Consider the following 19932-nt stretch of genomic DNA (forward strand, 5'->3'; position numbering starts at 1 on the left):
AATGTTATTGCTGTCATGTTAAATGGAGTGGTCTGTGGAGGATAAGAGAGACAGGAGGACACTCAATCAAGAGTCGGTTAAGATTCATCGTTTTATTCTTCTGCCCACTGGCAATAATACAAAAAAAAAAACACAATAGACAAATCAACAAAATAACAGGATTGATTCCTTTTTGAAACATGAACGTGGCGTCATCCCCTCTGTTTGTTTTGTCTATCTTCTGTCAAAGGAGACATACGGCCCATTGCAAATATGATCAAAGGAAGCAGCAACAACATGCATGCATATGTAGCACACAAACATGAGAGACACGTATCGGTAAGTTACATTAACATAGCAGGAAGCACACAGATAAAGCAGCTTTTGGATGTTCGTCTGTGCAGTTCCAGCATTTGAAAATACGGCTGTGAAAAAAGAAAAAAATGGGATCTCTGAGTTTGTTGAGAGCTCCCTTGACAGGGAGCAGAACAGGCTATTACTTCATATTGCACCATTTAAGCTGTTTTTATTTTGGACTCTCCAGCTCCTTCTACCAGCCGACGCTGTCTCTGGGGATAACAATCAGAACTCAACAAGAACAGGCAGGCAGCTCTTAACGGTTTGAAGAGTTGTATACAGCTTGTGTGTCTATACGCTTGTGTTGGGCTGGGCTCGGATAAATGAGGTAATTCCTAGTCTGCGTTTGCGTCAAGAGACCGTGGCTGTCACTCATGCTCAATTTGCTTCGACTGTTCTCAAACGCTGCTAATCTGGGTGACAATGTATAGTCTGAGGTGCTATCATCATCTATTCTCTCACACATACTTGCTCACCGAGCTCGGAGAGAACTCGTATGAACAAGTTGGCTCATAAAAACAAGTGAAGGTAAAGAAAGAAGTTTTAAAGTCTCAGATTGGGTGCTGCAACTTGACTCTCACCCTTTCGTACGCTGTTAACGACCACACGTCTCTGTCCGTTTGAGTAACAATTGCTCCCTCTAGTGCTGGAGGTTGATACGACTGATGTGGAGAGACACGAGAGTGTAAAACCATGTAGCTTACGGTTCATGGGAGGAACAGGAGGCGTTTCTGTGAGGTCCGTGTCCTCTCCTTGCAAGGAAAAAGAATATCAAACTCAAGACGGGTTCATGAGAAACTGGAGAGCAGTTGAGGGTAGAAGCAAAGAGATTCAGTGAGCAAGGGTGAGGGGATGCAAAAGTGCATCAGAGAAGACTTTCAGATTTCAAGAGACACATTACATAATTTGTGCAGATGGTAGTTTGAGTGTCTCTATCCCCTCATGTCGCCCCTACCTCTGCCAGGACACATTATCCTCTTGTTCAGGAGGGTTCAGGACTACTTTTAATCGTGTGTGTGTGTGTGTGTGTGTGTGTGTGTGTGTGTGTGTGTGTGTGTGTGTGTGTGTGTGAGTGTGTGTGTGTGTGTGTGTGTGTGTGTGTGTGTGTGTGTGTGTGTGTGTGTGTGTGTGTGTGTGTGTGTGTGTGCATGTGTGTACCAGGACATGATTAAATACACACAAACATGCTTTCCTTGGCAATGCCAACATCTTGTGCCGATATAGTATTTACCATATTCACCATCTTAGTCTGGTGTTTTAGCAGCCTGGTTAATCTTTTCTATTCAACGCTGATGGTCTTTTGGTTTTAAATCAAAATATCAGACTAATTCAAATCTAGACCAGATGATGGCACTAGAAACACAGTCAAGGAATTACCAAATATATAGCAATTCATTCGGAGAAATAACATAAATGTCGGTACTAAGATTTATAGCCAATCATGCAATAGTTGAAACATCTTGGCACTAAACAGTTGCACTAAATGTGTGGATTCATGTCCTGGGAGCCTCACGTCTGTACATTGACGTGTGCCAATACATCCAGTGAATAAAGTAATTAAATGTCTAGAACAATAAATTGTGTCTGGAACACAATTCCTTCAATAGTTGTCCTGACATTTTACTAAAATTAAAAATGTATTTACAATTCATGATGGCACAAGAGGAATGGTAGGAAGATCACAAATACATAAGTGAAAGCATTAATTAATTTAATAATGCCACAGGGACATTTACGTGTGACAATAAACCAGATAGACAGCATACTCAATGCCACAGTCCTGACACTCGTCATCGGAATGCAAGTGAACTAGTTTGCAAATGGACGTTTCAGATGAGTAACCTTTCAGTTTCATTAACAGGTATCTCTTTCTTTAAACTCAGATACTGCTGTGTATTGCCTTCCGCATGATATACCTTTCATAGAAGTGCACTTACAACATTCACACTCCTGTAGTTCAAGGGGCTGCTGTTTAAGGTGTTATAGGACAATGGCAACGTGGTTTTCATAAATGTAGTCCATTCATGGCGCATGAAGGACAGAGCATAACGCTGACCCCAAGTCAGATCTGGAGTGAGATAATAGCAATAGAGATAACTGGCTCAGAGCATCCAGTCTCATACTGGCAAAGTTGGAACCAAAAGGTCTTCTAACACCTATGAGTTTGGGATATTTAGAAGGAGAAAAATAAATTACTGTTATTATGCTAATGTTCTGACTTAATTTAAGCAAATATCATGAGGAAGGAGTTCTAGCACGACTGTGCGCTCTAGTTTGTTCCTATAAATCTTGTCTTTTCTTCAAAGACACAAGCACTGATTTGCCTCCCAAATTCAGTGTTTCTTTCTTTGCTCTGACAGGCATTGCCATGGCAACACAAGCCAGTGGTATTACAGTAAAGTTAAGAGGAAGGCTGGAAGGAGCCAGTCCACCAGACTGTGAAGAGCTGGTATAATTCAAGACCAAAGACAATGCTACATGTGCGTCATCTCTCAGGGGCTGAGACGACTAGCATGCCTTGATTGTCTGTGCTTTTAGTCTCTCAGAACACCGATGTTAGTTTTACCTTAAGTTGTACATAGCTTCACTTATTGGGCAAGAGCATTTCTCTGTATGGGTGTAATCTGCTGTCTGTGCCCGTTTCGTCCAAGGTGAAGGCAAGGAATGGATTCTGTTATTGTCTCTCATACAGATGTTTGTGTTAAACATTGATAGGGCTGATGCAGGGAGAAAGGGAGGGAGGGAGAGAGAGAGAGAGAGAGAGAGAGAGAGAGAGAGAGAGAGAGAGAGAGAGAGAGAGAGAGAGAGAGAGAGAGAGAGAGAGAGAGAGAGAGAAATGACTTTCTTCTCGTTTATGTTTGATTTAAATTAATTACTCTCCAGCATCCAATTTTGTTGAGCAGGAACATCTGTTAAAATTCAGCAACTGCATTATGGCAGCAATTCAGAATGACTTTATGTGTATACAAGCCCATGCTCGAAAGGGAGACTGGTTTTTAGTTGAAATGCCGACTTTAATCTGTACTTCAGATTCTTACCTACAATTTGAATTTATCTCCACCCAATTGTAGGGGATACAATTTAACAGTCTAAAATATCTCAAATCGAAATGAATGTCATGCTCAGCTGATTTGAATGTTCTGGCTATGTTCTGGCTGTGTATTTGGGATCTTTGATATGCTGTTCATACATTGTTGGACAATGTATAAGACAATTGACAATTCCTACATTGTTATGGAAGTGAAGATCCTGAAACGACATAGAAAGTCAGACATTTCATCTCATAGTGAATAGTTTAATTTCAATGTGATTGAGTACAGTCAGAACTGAAACATTTTTCATTTATTAAGACTCCTTGAAGCACATTCATACACATACTACTATCTATAAGTAAACATTGAGACATGCACATTAAACATTTACATTGGCAGATTTTATACCTTCATTGTAAAAACTGTGACTCTTGTCTGCCCAAATGCTTGTTGCACACATCTCAGCACTTTAGCTGACCACACAGTCATCCTGTGCTGTTGCAAAACCATAGAGCACTTCCTGGTTTCATTTCTGTGTTGTTTTGCGGAGAAAAGTTCAGTAGGAGCAAGCTCCATTTGTGCTTAGCTGCTCTCTTAGACATGCTAAGCTTTGACTTCTCCCCATCAAATACACAGTATCAAGATGCCTGGTCTGTTGCTACATAAAGGAGAGAGGGCAAGCTCAATTCGTGGCATGGGCACCTCACAGAGGCGTGTCCGGTTTTCACCGCAGATGCCGCGAATGACGTCGAGCCATGTCCGGTTCACTTCCGGTTCCCACCTCAGATATCGTGGCATGCCCCGGCATCTGCGGTTCATGCCCCGGCATCTGCGGTTCATGCCCCGGCATCTGTGGTTTATGCCACGAGATCTGAGAGCAGTTGCCAGTAATTACGTATGGTTACTTCCGGTTCACTTCCGGTTTCCAACTCAGACGCCACAAATTACGTAGGCTGTTGCCACTAATTCTACGAGATGCCACGGCTTTTGCCACTAAGTTTTAAGTCGTGTCACCTGCACCTCGTAGAAGGCTGGTGTCAGACCCGTTTTCAGTGAGTCACGGTCTTTGCGTGGGCAAAAATGACATTGTGGTTTTATTGTGAAGGGTCACACAGACCCCGCTGCGTGCCGTCGCCGGTCTGTGTGACAAGATGAGAGTATGCGGACCTGGAATCGTGTATGTCTATGTGGATCAAATGGTAGAGTGCTTTCCCTGTAAATTAAATAATGATAAAATAACATAAATAATAATCAAGGAAACCTTGCAAATGAATGCAAAAACCACATGATGGGAATGCTACTTCTGAGGAGTACAACATTGACGACTAACATCCTTAAACCATCTGGGCATTTCAACAGATGCCACAAAGAGGTTCTTTTCTCTTCCACAGCACCTGAGCGGTGCAACATGAAGTGCCTCTAAGACAGGGGTGACAAACTCATTTTTACCCCTGGCCACATCAGCATCATGGTCTCCTTCAAAGGGCCGGTTGTAACTGTAACACTGTATAAATGTAATTACTCCCGAACATATTGTTAAATAACTGTCTGTGTATTTAATTATTGTTTATTCAAGTTTAAAAACATTGTACATGTATATATATCGATATACAAATAGATGGAAGCAAATGTATTTGTTACTATGACAAAAATCCATTTAATTTAGGGTTCAGAAACCCACATTGCTCTATCAAAAATCAAACTTAAAACAAAAGAAAATAACAAAGACAAAGTTCAAACGCACGTTATTATATTAATTTTGTCGAAAGCTTTTTTGTCACAGTTGAGAATTACATAACTCTGGTCCAACAAATAATTGTGAATTAATAAGAACATATGTGGTCTGGGGCAGTGGTTCTCAACTGCTTAAGCTAATAATTAAATAAATAAAAAAAGTCGGGAATGGAGCGAACTATCACAAATAGTCGCAAGTAAAGAGTGTTGTAAAAGCAGTTTTGAGGAGCGCGAGTACAGCGCTCTGTAACGACCCGTGACTCTCTGAAAACGGGTCTGACACCAGTGTCCTACGAGCTGCTGGTGCCGCGTAATGACTGGCAACTTGCGGCATCTGAGGTTGGAACCGCGACTGGTGCCGCGACTGGTGCCTCGGTGCCCGAGGCATCTGACGGGAAAACCGGATATACCGCGACGTGCAAACAAACATGGCTACGTGATGCCTGTGGTGGTACCGCGACATGCCGCGACTGGTACCGCTGGTGCCGCGGCATCTGAACGGAAAACCGGATTTGGTACCACTGATGCCGCGGCATCTGAGGGGAAAACCGGATTTGGTACCACTGGTGCCGCGGCATCTGAGGGGAAAACCGGATTTGGTACCACTGGTGCCGCGGCATCTGAGGGGAAAACCGGACATGGCTCTGTGAGGTGCCTGTGCCACAAATGGAGCTTGCTCCTACTGACATAAAGAAGGAATTTATCAGTCAGAACATGTTGCTTTGTAAAGTTAATCTCTTGCCAAGCTCAACTGTCCATTGCAGGCAGTAAGAAGCTGCTACTTATGCTGGTGATACATTTTAGCTGTAAAAGGAAAAAGTTCCTGCTCATTTTAAAGGCTTAATGAATTTCATTAATTCATGAAGGCAAAATTATTCCCAGCTGCACGGGCAGTAAAAAAAATATACTATTTTTTGAAAACATTATCAACAGATTAATTTAACTGATAACTGTTGAACTTTCGATAACAATTAATAAAAACATATGTACAGGGCAACTTTTTGAATTATAAAACATTGCATATATTACATCAAAAATATAATTTGTATCCCTCTCCTCTTCTGGTCTGTGAGGTTCAGTCATCTGCAGTGAATTTAGTTTTCAGTGGGTGTTGCTCTGGCTCTGCCCACAGATTTTGATCCGACTTATTTCCTCCTGAGACTTTGCTCCTGCATATCTTTAGCACCAGCAGGAATATGACCAACAGTGAGCAAATGACAATCGCTACAAGCATCCCCATCCAGACATCCGACTTGCATTCTGGCTCAGAGACGGCTTTGACATCTCCTGCAAAGAAGAAGACAAACAAATGTTTTACTCGTGCCCACAAATGCATAATTTAATATTATTTCAATTCGATTTGCTGAGAAATGCTGCATCACATTAATCTTACCTTCTGCATAGATATTAACAGCCAAGTATCCTGATTTTTCCACTGCAAGCTTCCTCCACCCATGAGACAGAGATTGGAGCCACTCTTCTACCTCACAGAAATAAAGGCCACTATCTTCAGGATTTACCTTCATGACTGTTAGGCTGAATTGGTTGGGCAGAGGGTGACCAAATCGTAGCTGATCACCATTCCCAAACCTGTCTTGTAGGGTGGAGTTGCGGTAAACTGTGAATATGGGGTGTTGTTTAGTTTCCGTCTCTTTCTGCCAAAACCATGTGACCTGGAACTCAGATTGACTGCTGGATTGGTTGGTGATGTGACAGGGGATCGGCAAATCCTGGGATCTGCTCATGTTCAATGACTTTTCTTCCTTCAAAATAGACAGGTTTGTTTCTGTGAAAAAGCACACAGATAAATAGACACATTGTACTCAACTTTAGCTTAACAAGGTAAACCAATCAATGGGACTTAAAATTAAATTGCACAAGTATACAGACAGGCAGGGAAAGAGAATACAAAGGGGAGATTAGGAAGCTTTGCAAAGGGCAGAAACTAAACATAACGAAACTTGTCTATAATAAGAAAAGAGAATAGCAAGTAGGGCATATGTACAAAGTAAAGAAAACAACATGCAAAAAACCGTCAACACCACAGAAAAAAAAATATGACAGCAGCAACATGAGAGAAGTGGTTACTTTTGTGAGAAATAGAGCAGTACATGTGTAGGTGTGTAGCACAAGGCAGGCAAACAGCAACATTTTAGAAAGCTGCCCAAAAAATTACAAAAAAAGTATTTCTATATATTCATGATGAAGTTAGCTAGCCACGTAAAGGTGTAGGGACAGTATTCAGCAAACCAATGTTTTTTTGATCCAAGAGTAATCCTAAAAGGCCAACACATTTGACTGTCAGTGCTGAAAAGATACTAAGGACACATTCTGATTAAAATGTTTCTCAATTGATGCAAAGGAATACATCTTTTTTTCAACTGAGCCCCAGCCATTTCATATCAGTGAGAAAGAATGGAGAAATAGATCATTATGAAAACCTCTCATTTGTAAAAGGCAAAACTGTTTGAACTTTGGCAGAGCATTGTGTGTTCACGTAGGGCCTCATCACTTATAGCAGGAAGCTTGATTAGGAACCACGTTTTCAGGGGCCTATAAAGTTGTATGGACAACGTGTTATTGATCACTTAGGTTACGGACTTACTGAAACCTTTTTTAGTGAGTTATTTAACACAAACTTACCAGGCTCAATAACCGTTAGCTGTGTAGTTCTGTACACCGGTGAGAGTTGATACCAGTCCCCATGAGGATCTTGCAGCCACTCCACCACCTCGCATATGTATGATCCATTGTCTGAGATCAGAGCTTGCCGAATACTAAGGTCAAAACGAGGACCCTTAGTTCGCTTCATGCTGATTCGCTGTCTGTGGCTCAGTTGTATCTGGGGTCCAAATGTCATGAGGGCATCCTGGTCTGAGCTCACAACGGTCTTATTCTCTGCATATTGCTGGAGCAGCCAGGTGACAGCGTAGCGGGAGGACACAGAGGGTTTAGAAATAACTGAGCATCCTATTTCTATGTCGGTGTTGATATCTATTGTCGCGGCAGGGGTGGTGGTCAGCACGAGCTCGCTCACTATGAGAGGGAGAAAAATAAGAAAAATGAAGAGAAACAGAATGCACAATGCAGATTGCATTCACAATTGCTCCAAAGATGACATGTACAAATCTCAACAATACCTGGGTTCTGCACGGAAACAGCCAGCTGGTTGGATGGAGGCAACTTCTTGTGAACCTTCTCTAGGAATACAGACACCCAACACTGATAGCCCCCCGCCTCCCTACGGCTTGCACCATTGATAAGCAGATAGTAAATGATTTCATTCTCTTTGTTCACTACTTTCAGCTGGTAGCGCTGCTGGTCTCCAGACCAGCTGATGGCACCATCAGAGTACACCGTTAGGATGTTATCTGGGGTTGAGGCATAACGCTGTAGGCTCCAAGTCAGTGTTATCGGTATGCGTGGCCCTCTGACCCGGCACATCAACTCCACATTTTCACCGACAGTCACGATGCTGTTACGACTGATCAGATGCACTTTAAGAAAAGAATCTGAGAGGAGGAAAAATGTAGAAAAGTCAGCACTGGTGGTGACTGGTGAGAAAGCAGAAGTTGGTGATCATACAATTGTCATGTGATCATGAGTGATTAAAGTAAACAAGAGATGTGAGTAAATGTGAGTTTTTTTCTCTTAGTTTTTAACCACATGTGCACATAATTTCTTAATATAATATCCTCTTTAAAATATGACAAGAGGGCATGCTCATAATCATCAAAATATACTTTAAAACCTTTCTATGCCAGTATTTCTATGTCAGCGAAACACAAGGCATTCTTAACACTTTCTGAAAAAAATTATGTATTATTATTATTATTATTATTATTATATAGTATTATTATTCTACACGAATGCAGTCTCGATACTATGCTTTAGTGTCATTTGAACAAATACATGCCGACTAAAAAGTCAGGTCTAATGCCCTGAAAGTAAACCCAGCAATATATATTTCGCACAATAACAACATTTACTTGTTATTGTGCTAATAGTGCAATGTTTGTGCTGATTACGATCCAGTATAATTTTCCTCATGATTGTGCAAATGTCTTCCAATTAGTGTGTCATTTCTCTTGCATGCAAATGGGAATTGCAAAGCAATTGCAAGAAAGATACAAAAATATATAAATATAGAGAAATAAGTTGTCTCAAAATGCAAGTTTCCTCATTCATTTGTCTTGAATTGTTCGCGCAACACAGACATACGGAGACGCATCTTACCTGTAGGAGCCACCGTCACAGTGGCAATCTGTGTCTGGCTGTTGGTCTTGATATTGATTTTCCATTCGGACACGGCACACCGATAGACACCTGAATCGGAAGGCGTGACATCATCGAGCTCGAGGGTGAAGGTGTCAGTCGCTGGATGCGCTGCCTGAACTCTGCGACTCATGAACTCCTCCGCTTTCTCTGTAACACCCTCCTGACTCAGACTGATGATGCTGGTGAACGTGGCCGCTGATGTGGATGTTGATTTGCGTTGCCAAGTGACGGAGAGCTGACCATTGACACGGTGTACTTTACAGGTGAGCTCCAGCCGGGATCCTTCGTTAACAGCCACGCTGTTTTGCATTTCAACTGAGAGGCCACTTTCTGCAATAAGACATGGCAGCAGACAGATGGAAACATATTCACTTCATTATAAATATTAACGTACCAATAGCCTTAATTTCAAGATACAACTAAGAAAACCAAAGCTAAATCATGCAGGTAAGACAAGTAAAGCCTGAGTAAATGTATAAGTTTGTATGAGTGTATCCCAGTCAGTATGGGCTCATTTGCTGACTGACCTGTGGCCGAGATGTTGACCAGCTGGGATCTGGAGTCCAGGGCTGCTTGCTGTGTAAAGGCACCATCTTGGCCTCTGTCCTGAAGCCATGCTCTACAGATGTACTCTCCTTTGTCCTCGGTTCTGACAGGCTGCAATATGAGACGGTAGTCCCTGTCCCCAATCCGTGCTGCCCTGAGCTCTCCTTCTTTCACTCGCCCACTGTACTCAGGCCCCACAGACAGAATGCCTGTCGGACCAATGCGGGCCAACTCAACATTTTCCTTCAGCCAGGCGAGAGAGAAGAACCTTTCCTCCAGGTTCTGCGAGTCTACGTTGCAGTTCAGCGACAGCTCTTGGCCCTCCTGCAGAGTTTCCGACTGAGCCGAGATTTTCACCACCAGAGACGACGTGTCTGGCATCACCTCTACTCACGGCACAAAAATAAGCAAAGTGAGACAAACACAGACACGCACATCCTGTCAGAAGCCATTGCCTTGAGTAAGAACAAAACAGACTGTGTTGAGTCATATCAAGATGTGCTATTTGATAGATACAATCAGTAGGATGATAGCTGTTTCTAACCTTTGGCTTTAACACTCAGGGTAGTTTCCTTTGCATTCTTTTGTGCGATAGTGTACCAAGAGTTGTCAGGGTCTTGGATCCACTCATGAGCCTTGCAGTAGATCCTGCCTTGGTCTGAAAGCTTCAGCTGAGCCATGTTTAGCTTGTACGTGGCCGCTCCAATTTTATTTAACCTTATCAGTCCAGCTTGGTGACGCCCTTCAAATCCCGGACCAGGACTAAGTGTGAAATCTCTATCCAGAGAGATGATAGGCCGAGGGTTGTCCTCGCCGTCACTATGGAGATACCAGACGAGAGACAGATGGGTGTGCTGAACGGTGTTGCTGGAGGCTTGGCATGTTAAAGTGAGAGCATCACCCTCATTATAGCTCAGTGAGGTGGAGGCAGTTGATGAAACACTGAGGGAGTTGTCAATCACTATGGCACCACATCCAAAATAGAGACAAAGACATAAAAGTCACACATTTTTGTCATCTTATGATACAGCATTGGAGTTACCTTGAAAAAGTATGTCTTAAAGCTCATAAGTAGAGCAGCGACTGCTTACCTTTCACTGTTGTCATAGCGCTGTAGGTTCCATCGTAAATGCTTTCAGAGTTGATTACGGAACACTCATATTCCCCTTCATCACCTTTCTCGAGACGTTGTATCTCAAACAAAACTGAGTTTTGACTCACATGTGTCACAGTGATTTCCTTGCTCCTCACACGTCTTGTATACATGGCATAGCCGAAGTGTTCGTCCTCTGTGCTGATGATGTTGAGCTCAAATGTTGGATTTGAAGGCTTCTTGACACGGAATTGCATTTCTTTTCTCATGCTGCTACTGGAAAAACCACTCACATTGCAGGAGATGGAGAGCGGAGAGCCCACCACGCGGTACAGAGGCCCAGCTTGTACTTCAGTGTGCACTTTGGCTTCTCCTGGGTTAAGCAGATGGTGAAGTCAGTTAAACCTTAAAGATTCTGACTTTTTAAAAAAAAAATTATTTGTGATACAACGTACCACCTTTTCTTTAGTTTTACGGTCACATGCTGCTGAAATATTAATTTGATTATGTCGGGAAAACCATGTATTTTTTAACATTGCACCTGTTGTGCAGAGATTGTTTTTCAAAATATGATCTGTTTTTAAAGCAAAGCTATGTAGTCTTCATGTTGCTTTGCACATAGTAAGAATTTTGAACTTTTAACAGTTGTGTGTAGTTTGTATGAAGTATTTCGTTACTGTAAATAATATACTTTCTTTTCTTTTCTGTTCTTTTTTATTTTATTTGTTTAGGTTTTAACAAAATAGGTACTACAATCCAACTGTAGCAATACAGTGTAGGCTACTTACCGCAGTGCAGTAGTCCCAGACAAAAGAGTAAATTGACCCTCAAAAAATATGCTTGGGAACTCTTCATCCTGAACCTGTCTTAGAAGTAACACAGTGTGTTCACAGCAAAGCACCCTGGCCCTAGGTGCGGTCCCTGTGCAATAATCTGTCTGTGCTTTTGCACAGACATTTAAGTGGTTAATGCTTCCTGTTGTTACAGCACGAGGAAGTCTGAGATATTTCCTGCATCCTCCACGCACTGTTGCGACATTGTATTTTGTCTCTTATCATCGTCACTTATATGCCTCACAAAGTACATGTACAGTTGGAATGTTGGATCACAAACTCACAATATGTTCTGCCTCTGGGCAACACTCAAGATGACTTTGGGTTAGACATGTATAAGCGGTTGGTAAATTCTCATTGTCCTAGTTCGGGCTCATGCAGCTTATGGTTTGACTGCATCAGTCGAAAAAAACGCTCATTGCGCATGAATCATACCTGCAATAATGGTAATTGAAGTGAAATGAATGCAATGCTCTGTGCTGCAGGTAGCTGATGCATTCTGTTTGCATCCTGTGAGATCAACAAATACTTGTCCTAAAGCGTTTGCCCTTCGAACAAACTACACAAAGTATTTGTAAAACAGAGTAAAGCCTGTAACTTTCGGTTTTCCAGAATTCGATTACCCTCTTCTTTCATTCGTTTAGGCGACAATATGGAAGCCCATTTCTGTAAGTCATTCTAATGAGATACTATCTCAAAATAATTATTTAGCATCTCATAATTATGAGACACCATCTAATACTAATCAGATGGTATCTCATAATTACTTACAGGATCTTATTTCTATTTATTTTTTCTTCACAGTGACATGAATGCGCTTCCAAATATTAGTTCGGCCATGATTTCCACCAACATTTAAAGAGGAAATAAGATTGGACTCATTTCGATTGTGTTGGAATGCTATTGCACCAATGAGGCAGTAGTGCCCCTTAGTGGAGAAGATGAAAGCAAGCATCTATGCTGCAGCTAGGTCCCTTTTACAACAACAAAAACCTAATAATACTATATGGGGATATACCTTTTGAAACGCAATATAATGGTAAATATGTTGCTGCTATAAACTAATACTTTCAATCATATAAATAGTTAGTGATTATATGTTTTGTATATATTAAGAAACAGTACCTACACCATCTAGAAATGTATTTATTCCCAACTGTTCTCTAATCTATGCTTTGTTTTAGGTCGTCAGGCCTTAAAACAAGTAAAATCTGAGAACCTCAGTTACCAAGACCAAGACAAAAAGATTATGTTGACAGCAGATGAACAGACAGACAACAACAGATATGAATTCTAGATTTCACACTTAAATCCACTTTAAACCCATGCAGATACAATGATGAATGTCATTTGCAGAATTATCCTTGGTGTTTTTTGTTGGAGGAGACCTGGTGTCTGTGTTTCAGAGAAAAAGGGGAACAATGAGTGACTTAGGGGAACTTAACTCAGCACCAGAAGCGGAAGTATCTAGAAACAAGCGTTGCTACATACGCATGCTTCTCACAGAACAGAAATAGGAAGTATGAAGAGTGCAGGCAAAAACAAAATCCACATCTCAAAGCGACACCACTGTTGCAGGCGTAAACCACAGGGATCTTTTTACTAGTGCAGGTGCAACTACAGTCGCTGTGTGCTGTTCTTGCGAGTTTCTGACGTAAATGATGAGTGGCTCACTGGAGAGGACTACAGACTGTCCCTTGACGCTTCTTGCAGAGGACTCCAGCCAAGATGGGGCGAGAAACAGCCTGACAGGCTCAAGCGAGTTACGTTGGGAGGATGGTGGTCTACCCGTGGAGCTGCAGAGAGGGATGGAAACCCTACGAGTGAACAGAGAACTGACCAATGTAGTCCTGTGTGTTCAGGGACATGACTTCCCTTGTCATAGAGCCATACTTGCTGCTGCCAGTCAATACTTCAGGTAAAATACATCCTAAATTGGCTAACACCACTGTAATGGCACTGCTGTTTTTCTGAATATATTTTCCCTGTGTAGAGCAATGTTCTGCAGTGGTCTGAAGGAGAGTCGCGAGGAGCATGTGGAAATAAAAGGGGTGGACAGCGGGACGATGCACTCCCTCCTCGAGTATACCTACACCAGCCGTGCCCTCCTTACGAACTCAAATGTCCAGAGAATATTAGAGGCTGCCAGTCAATTTCAGGTAAAACAACAATTACTTTCAATACAAATTAAAGAAGATACGAGATTAATGTCTCGTCTAACTCGTCTAATTCACAGAGTTCCATCTAAATCTCGAGAGCTCTGATCTCCTATCAGCATCAATCCCATTTTTTTCAGCAAAGAGTTCTATACAAAAGATTGACTATTATCATCAAAGAAGCTGCTTTTTGACTTTATGTCAGCATGCCTTTTACGTTAAGTTGCTAACTTCAAAAACCTTATCAAAGATCATAAACAAATCCTCAAAACGTAAATGAACCAGCAAAAAAAAAAACACTTTATTTTTTAGCTTGTCTTATTTTTGACTTGACCCATTTGGGTGTGAAAGGGTTTTATCAGATGAGTATCTCCTTCCCATTCTACGCAGGTGAAAACACATGCGTGTGGTTCTTCAGTGGCAGCTACCAGAATTACAAAATAAAATACCTAAAAATACCTAAAATACTTAAAATACCCAACTGCAACAGTTAACTGTTTATCAAATATAATGTTTTAAAATAGTGTCATGGAATCACTCAGTTGGAGCACATGGTTTATCAAAGACATGACAGGAGACACAATGGTACAGAATTAGCCATAAAAAGGATGTTTATATCCATCCAGAAAGACAAGTTCTACGACAGTTATACAATTGCTGTAGAACTACATTTAAAATCTTCAAATTGTTCTGATCTTCTTACTCTAGACGCTTTTTCTCCATGCAGTGGAACATACTGAGTGAGAAATGAGTGAAAGAGGGAAGTGAAAGTTGCCCAGTTGTTTACACTTAGGATCAGTTTTCCATACAGGCCTAAATTAACTACACAGCTGCACTTAGTTGTTGTTGTTTTTTTATTCAAAGGAGCTTCAAGCATCCTTGTCAGCACCAGGGTTTAGGACAGAGATTAATATTTAGGGTACAATTTGAGGCGGTGCATGTAGTATATAGCACTTTTCTAATTGAAGTTACAAAGTTGCATCGATCAAAGCAAAGAAAATTTTATAAGTGAAATTTGTCTTAGAACCCCAGAAGGTCACATGAAGTTTAATGTCATGTTACCTTATCTGCTTATTGAGGACAATATTGAGATGTATATGTTTTTATCAGAGTGCAGTCTCAGTTTTGATCTTGATACCACTCCCTTGTGCTGGCCTCGTCTCTTGTAGTTCCTGCGTGTGGTGGATGCATGTGCTGACTTTCTGAGCAAGTCTCTGCACCTAGAGAGTTGCATTGGGATCCTAAACCTTGCTGAAAGCCATGCCATGCCGGCGTTAAAGACCCGGGCTCAAGACTACATCACCACTCAGTTCTCCCAGGTTGTCCAGCAGCCGGACTTCCTGGAGCTACCGGCGGAGTCGCTGGAGGCCGTACTTCAGAGGGACGAGCTCGACGTGAAGTGCGAGGAGTGTGTTTTTGAAGCACTCATGTGCTGGGTGAGAGCCCGGCAGGATGAACGCTATCCTTCACTGGCCAGGTTGCTCTCACATGTGCGATTGCCACTGTTGGATTCTGCTTACTTTGTAGAAAAAGTTGAGTCAGATGAATTGATTCGACGCTGCAGCGAAGCTTTTCCCTTGCTGCAAGAGGCCCGTCTCTATCACCTCTCCGGCAGGGAGGTCAGTATGCACATTTTTAGTGTTGTTTAGCGAATCAAAAATAATCACTGCTGTATTTTATTGTGTTATAGTTGAATGTGCTGTGTATTTGTTTCACATGTTTATAGGTGGTCTCTGAACGAACAAAGCCCCGTGTGCAGCACTTTCTGTCAGAGGTGTTCCTCATCATTGGAGGCTGCACTAAAGATGAACGCTTCATTTCCACTGTCACCTGTCTGGACCCCCTCAGACGCAGCAGGCTAGAGGTTGCCAAGCTGCCAATTACAGAGATGGAGGATGAATCCCAAAACAGAAAATGGGTGGAGTTTGCATGCATCACCTTCCGCAATGAAGTGTATATATCTGGTGAGAGATAGTCAGGTGCATAGGAGATCCCCCTACTGTGCAGAAGAAAGTGAAATTGTTCCCCTTCTACTGATTATGTTTCTGATAAGTTATAGTTTATTTTTGTCCTCTCTTGATGCATTAATTATTCTAACATTGTCATGATCTAAACAGGATGTTATAAATGTTCCTGAGCTTCTCTTAGTTAAACATAGTGTTATAATCAGTGAATCCACATCGAGCAACTGAACAAAACAAGTGATATAATCTGCAGTTACAGTTGTTGAGGGTTTAGGTGTTTCCCAACTCAGGAACTGACAGCCCAGCTGTGGTTACTTGTACTGTTCATCAACACGTACACTGTGAAAGTTCAGACTAGTTCATGGGATTTTTACATCAGAATGATACGTCCCTGGCCTAATGTAGAGGACATACGGTCACTAAAGATTCAGTGGAGACCATATTTTGTAATGCTTCTGTTGTTGCAGGAGGTAAAGAGACACAGCATGATGTTTGGAAATATAACGGGGCCTTGGACAAGTGGATCCAAATTGAGTCCTTGATAACTGGCCGTTGGAGACACAAAATGGCAGTTTGTGGGGGAAAGGTGTATACACTCGGTGGATTTGATGGAGTTCAGAGACTTAATACCGTCGAGGCCTATGATCCATTTCACAATCGCTGGACACAGGTAAGCATAAAATAATTATAAACAACAGGGCTTTTGTAAATTTTACACCAAACATTCCTTCATGCAGCTGGAGTTAAAATGTGTACAATAACAACAACTACATTTATGTGAATGTCGTTGCTCATTGTGACAAACTGACAGAGCATTATCATCCAGCAGTTTATACCAAATGTGTCACGGGTATGAATTGAAGTAAGGACCCAAATGCCGACAATCGTATGAAGTATATTTAATTCCAACAAAAACTAGGAAGGATTCTAAAAAACAAACCAGATTCCGACGGAACAAAACAAAAGCAGGAACAGGAACAGGGATAGGGACAGTATCACAGAGGCAGGCAGGCGCGTGCGTGCGTGCACACACACTAAGTACGAACCGACAAGGAGACAGCAGACAAACAGGGTTTAAATACAAGATGGAGGTGACGAGACACAGAGGACACAAGACTACAAAATAAAACAGAAAACTACAAATCATGACAAAATGGAGCATTTGGCAGCTAAAGAGCCAGATACTCCGCCCAGAAGACGATGAAGGCCCGAACAGAGCTAAAAGCATAATTAATATTGGACATAACATTCAGCAGGTGGCCAGAAATAGTAAATCGGCAACTGTTTTTTTTTTTAACATTCTCACAATATCAACTTCCGAAGTTTATAGCTGGGTTCTGCTCCTCCCAAGGAGCAAAATTAGAAAGCAGTTCATGCAGGGTTTGAGATACCATTTCAACCAAAATGTTGGTCTTCTTCAGACACCAGATAAAACATTTTCTTCATTACAGCCATTCTATTTCAGCATGCCCATTTTTCAAAAGTCACATTTCATGAGCAGCATTCAGAATTCCTTGACATTGTTGTTGTTGAGCAAGAGCTCAATGGATTATTCTAGTAGCATTTGTTCAGCTGGCAAGATGAAGATGGATGAATTGCATAAGAAGTCTGGAAGGTGACATTTTAAAATAAAGAGTGATTTGTTATTGGAAAAATAACATCAAGAAAAAACAGTCTTTTGTAAAAGGGCATTTGGATTGTTTTTATTATGAAATAAAATATAATAGAAAATTGAGCTGAGTTAGAATAATTTATCTTATTTTTGTATGTTTTAGAATGTATTCATGTGATCATTATGTGATTTATTTCTTAGGTTTAATTATTTTGTGTTATCATTGAACACTTTGGAGCTCCATGATAATCATTCATTACAATACTATTATAGTGTACATTACGTGTTAACTATCCAAGAGTCCATAGAGCGCACCGCTTTAAAACAATTTAACTCACATATTTACTTATATGCCTGTTAGATTGTCTATATTCCATTAAATGCACTTTTTTTTGCAGGTGACTCCTCTTGCAGTCGGTGTGAGCTCCTTTGCCGCTGCAGGCTTTGGCAGATGGATCTATGTGATTGGTGGCGGGCCGAATGGAAAGTTGGCAACTGATCAGGTTCAATGCTGGGAACCTGGGACAGACAGCTGGGAGCTGCGGGCGCCCATTCCCATCGAAACCAAATGCACAAATGCAGTCACCTTCAAGGATTGCATCTATATAGTTGGTAAGTTGGCAGTGGTTGATAGTAACTGAGTGTACACTGAGGTATCTGTACTTTACATATGAGTATTTTCATTTCATACTTCTTTTGAATTACATATTCATTCGTAAGGGAGCATTCTTTATGCTGAAGTATCAAAATACTTCATCCACCACTGTATGTTGGTGGTTTTTTATTTGAAGTATGTGTATATGTGTGGGTATGAAGAGTTTTATTCAAAAGTGAGATGAACACAATAAGTATGTGTCGACACAGACTCCTAAAGATTGATTGCATTAGAATTAAGAAATTGTGTTCAAATATTATTTTTTTCAAGAATGTGGTCATCTGTGTCTTGTGTGTGGAACTAATATGCATGTTATACACAGGAAGTGTGTCTATATTTAGTCACAACATTTTTTTTCTGCCTGCTCCCAGGTGGTGCCATGCATGCCATCTACTGCTACTCACCCTTGTCAGACTCCTGGACCCTCGTGACCCGTCTCGGCGAGAGGGCGAGCTGCGCCATCGCTGCCTGTAACAACAAACTCTTCATCACTGGGGGGCGGGACAACAAGAACCAAGTTATCTCCACAGTGATGTGCTGGGACTCTACCCGAGCGGTGTTGACAGAGGAGTGTGTATTACCTATGGGAGTGTCGCACCATGGCAGTGTTACACTCATGAAGTCCTACACACACATACACAGAGTAACATCTGCTTCAGAGTGCCAATGACAGAGACTACTGTACAGAGCACAAGGATAGTGATGGAAAAGATGTTTATTTTTTGGCTGCATTGCTATGTACATTTGTTTGTAAATGTTTGCCACTTTGGAATACTACGAGTCATGCATTATATTGTATTATAAACAATAATGCAATTACTTGGTATTTAAGACTATTTATACCAATAAATACATCATGGCTTTTAGTTAACATAAAGATTGTAAAAACATGCTGACCAATATTTTGATGAAATGATTATAAGCATATGTAAATAATTTGGGAAATGCATTAAAGCATGAGGTGTGACTTTGTTTGAGGAACCAAACCAAACACACACACACACACACACACACACACACACACACACACACACACACACACACACACACACACACACACACGCACGCACACACACACACGTTTTTGTCATAAATTCTAGGAACATTACATTAATTTCCTGAAGAATTATAACATTAACCATCACTGATACCAGCCCTTAACCCTTCATTAACTTAAACTGTTCCCATGTTGTATATAAGTGTGTAATCAGAATTGTGTTCCCACAAGATGGACAAAACAGGTAACTTCTTTTAAAAATTGTTATTCAGTGATCAATATAACTAGTTTTGTTTTATTCAAACACATATGAATAAACATGAAGAGAGATTCTAATCCATGGCAAACATTAATTGAACGTTTAAAAACATTGCAACCCGTTGTGTGAAACGAACCACTGAAACTAGTTTTATAGATGACAGACGAACACTTTATTTCCAGGTGGGCGTATTCCTTAAACTCCTGACATACTTCTACCAGAACACGATTACGTTCTGGCACAACCAGAAGAAAAGTAACACAAAAAGGTCAAGCTTCCGGCATGATTTCAAAATAAAACGCTCCAAGACGAAGTCCAGTAACAAAAGTCGCTCAAATCATGAAATAAAGCAAAGCTTATGCGTAAAAATGTATTGAGTTAAAACGGTTAACCTTTTATTAGACACCGCAATGCTTAAATTGGAAACAACACACACT

General features: G+C 41.2%; 2 protein-coding genes across 2 annotated transcripts; one reads left to right on the top strand and one right to left on the bottom strand.

Moving 5' to 3' along the window:
* Positions 1-4992: 4992 nt before the first annotated feature.
* Positions 4993-11874, bottom strand: LOC137782575 (immunoglobulin superfamily member 3-like). The gene is made up of 9 exons (XM_068571963.1): positions 11808-11874; positions 11018-11392; positions 10471-10887; positions 9908-10312; positions 9339-9710; positions 8243-8614; positions 7746-8138; positions 6496-6888; positions 4993-6389 (listed from the first exon to the last, which is right to left on the bottom strand). Exons 1-9 carry the CDS (start codon positions 11872-11874, stop codon positions 6178-6180), a joined length of 3006 nt encoding a protein of 1001 aa, XP_068428064.1. The 3' UTR covers positions 4993-6177.
* Positions 11875-13513: 1639 nt separating this feature from the next.
* On the top strand, positions 13514-19012 carry klhl6 (kelch-like family member 6). Its single transcript, XM_068572824.1, has 7 exons — positions 13514-13770; positions 13846-14011; positions 15178-15627; positions 15735-15972; positions 16440-16642; positions 17983-18196; positions 18611-19012. The coding sequence occupies exons 1-7, from the start codon at positions 13514-13516 to the stop codon at positions 18907-18909; spliced, it is 1827 nt and encodes a 608-aa protein (XP_068428925.1). The 3' UTR covers positions 18910-19012.
* Positions 19013-19932: the final 920 nt, after the last annotated feature.

This window comes from Clinocottus analis, unplaced genomic scaffold (genome assembly GCF_023055335.1).
Source record: "Clinocottus analis isolate CAN_PGR_092001 unplaced genomic scaffold, fCliAna1.0.p SCAF_12, whole genome shotgun sequence".
Taxonomy (NCBI): Eukaryota; Metazoa; Chordata; class Actinopteri; order Perciformes; family Cottidae; genus Clinocottus; species Clinocottus analis.

Bases quoted from the DNA above. Each gene is read 5' to 3' on its own strand.
- LOC137782575 (XM_068571963.1), bottom strand. From the start codon at position 11,874: ATGAAGAGTTCCCAAGCATATTTTTTGAGGGTCAATTTACTCTTTTGT. The intron at 10,888-11,017 runs GTAAGCAGTCGC...GTGGTGCCATAG, and splicing joins CGCTATGACAACAGTGAAAG to TGATTGACAACTCCCTCAGT. The intron at 6,889-7,745 runs GTAAGTTTGTGT...GCTTTTTCACAG, and splicing joins GCTAACGGTTATTGAGCCTG to AAACAAACCTGTCTATTTTG.
- klhl6 (XM_068572824.1), top strand. From the start codon at position 13,514: ATGAGTGGCTCACTGGAGAGGACTACAGACTGTCCCTTGACGCTTCTT. The intron at 13,771-13,845 runs GTAAAATACATC...TTCCCTGTGTAG, and splicing joins GCTGCCAGTCAATACTTCAG to AGCAATGTTCTGCAGTGGTC. The intron at 14,012-15,177 runs GTAAAACAACAA...CGTCTCTTGTAG, and splicing joins AGGCTGCCAGTCAATTTCAG to TTCCTGCGTGTGGTGGATGC.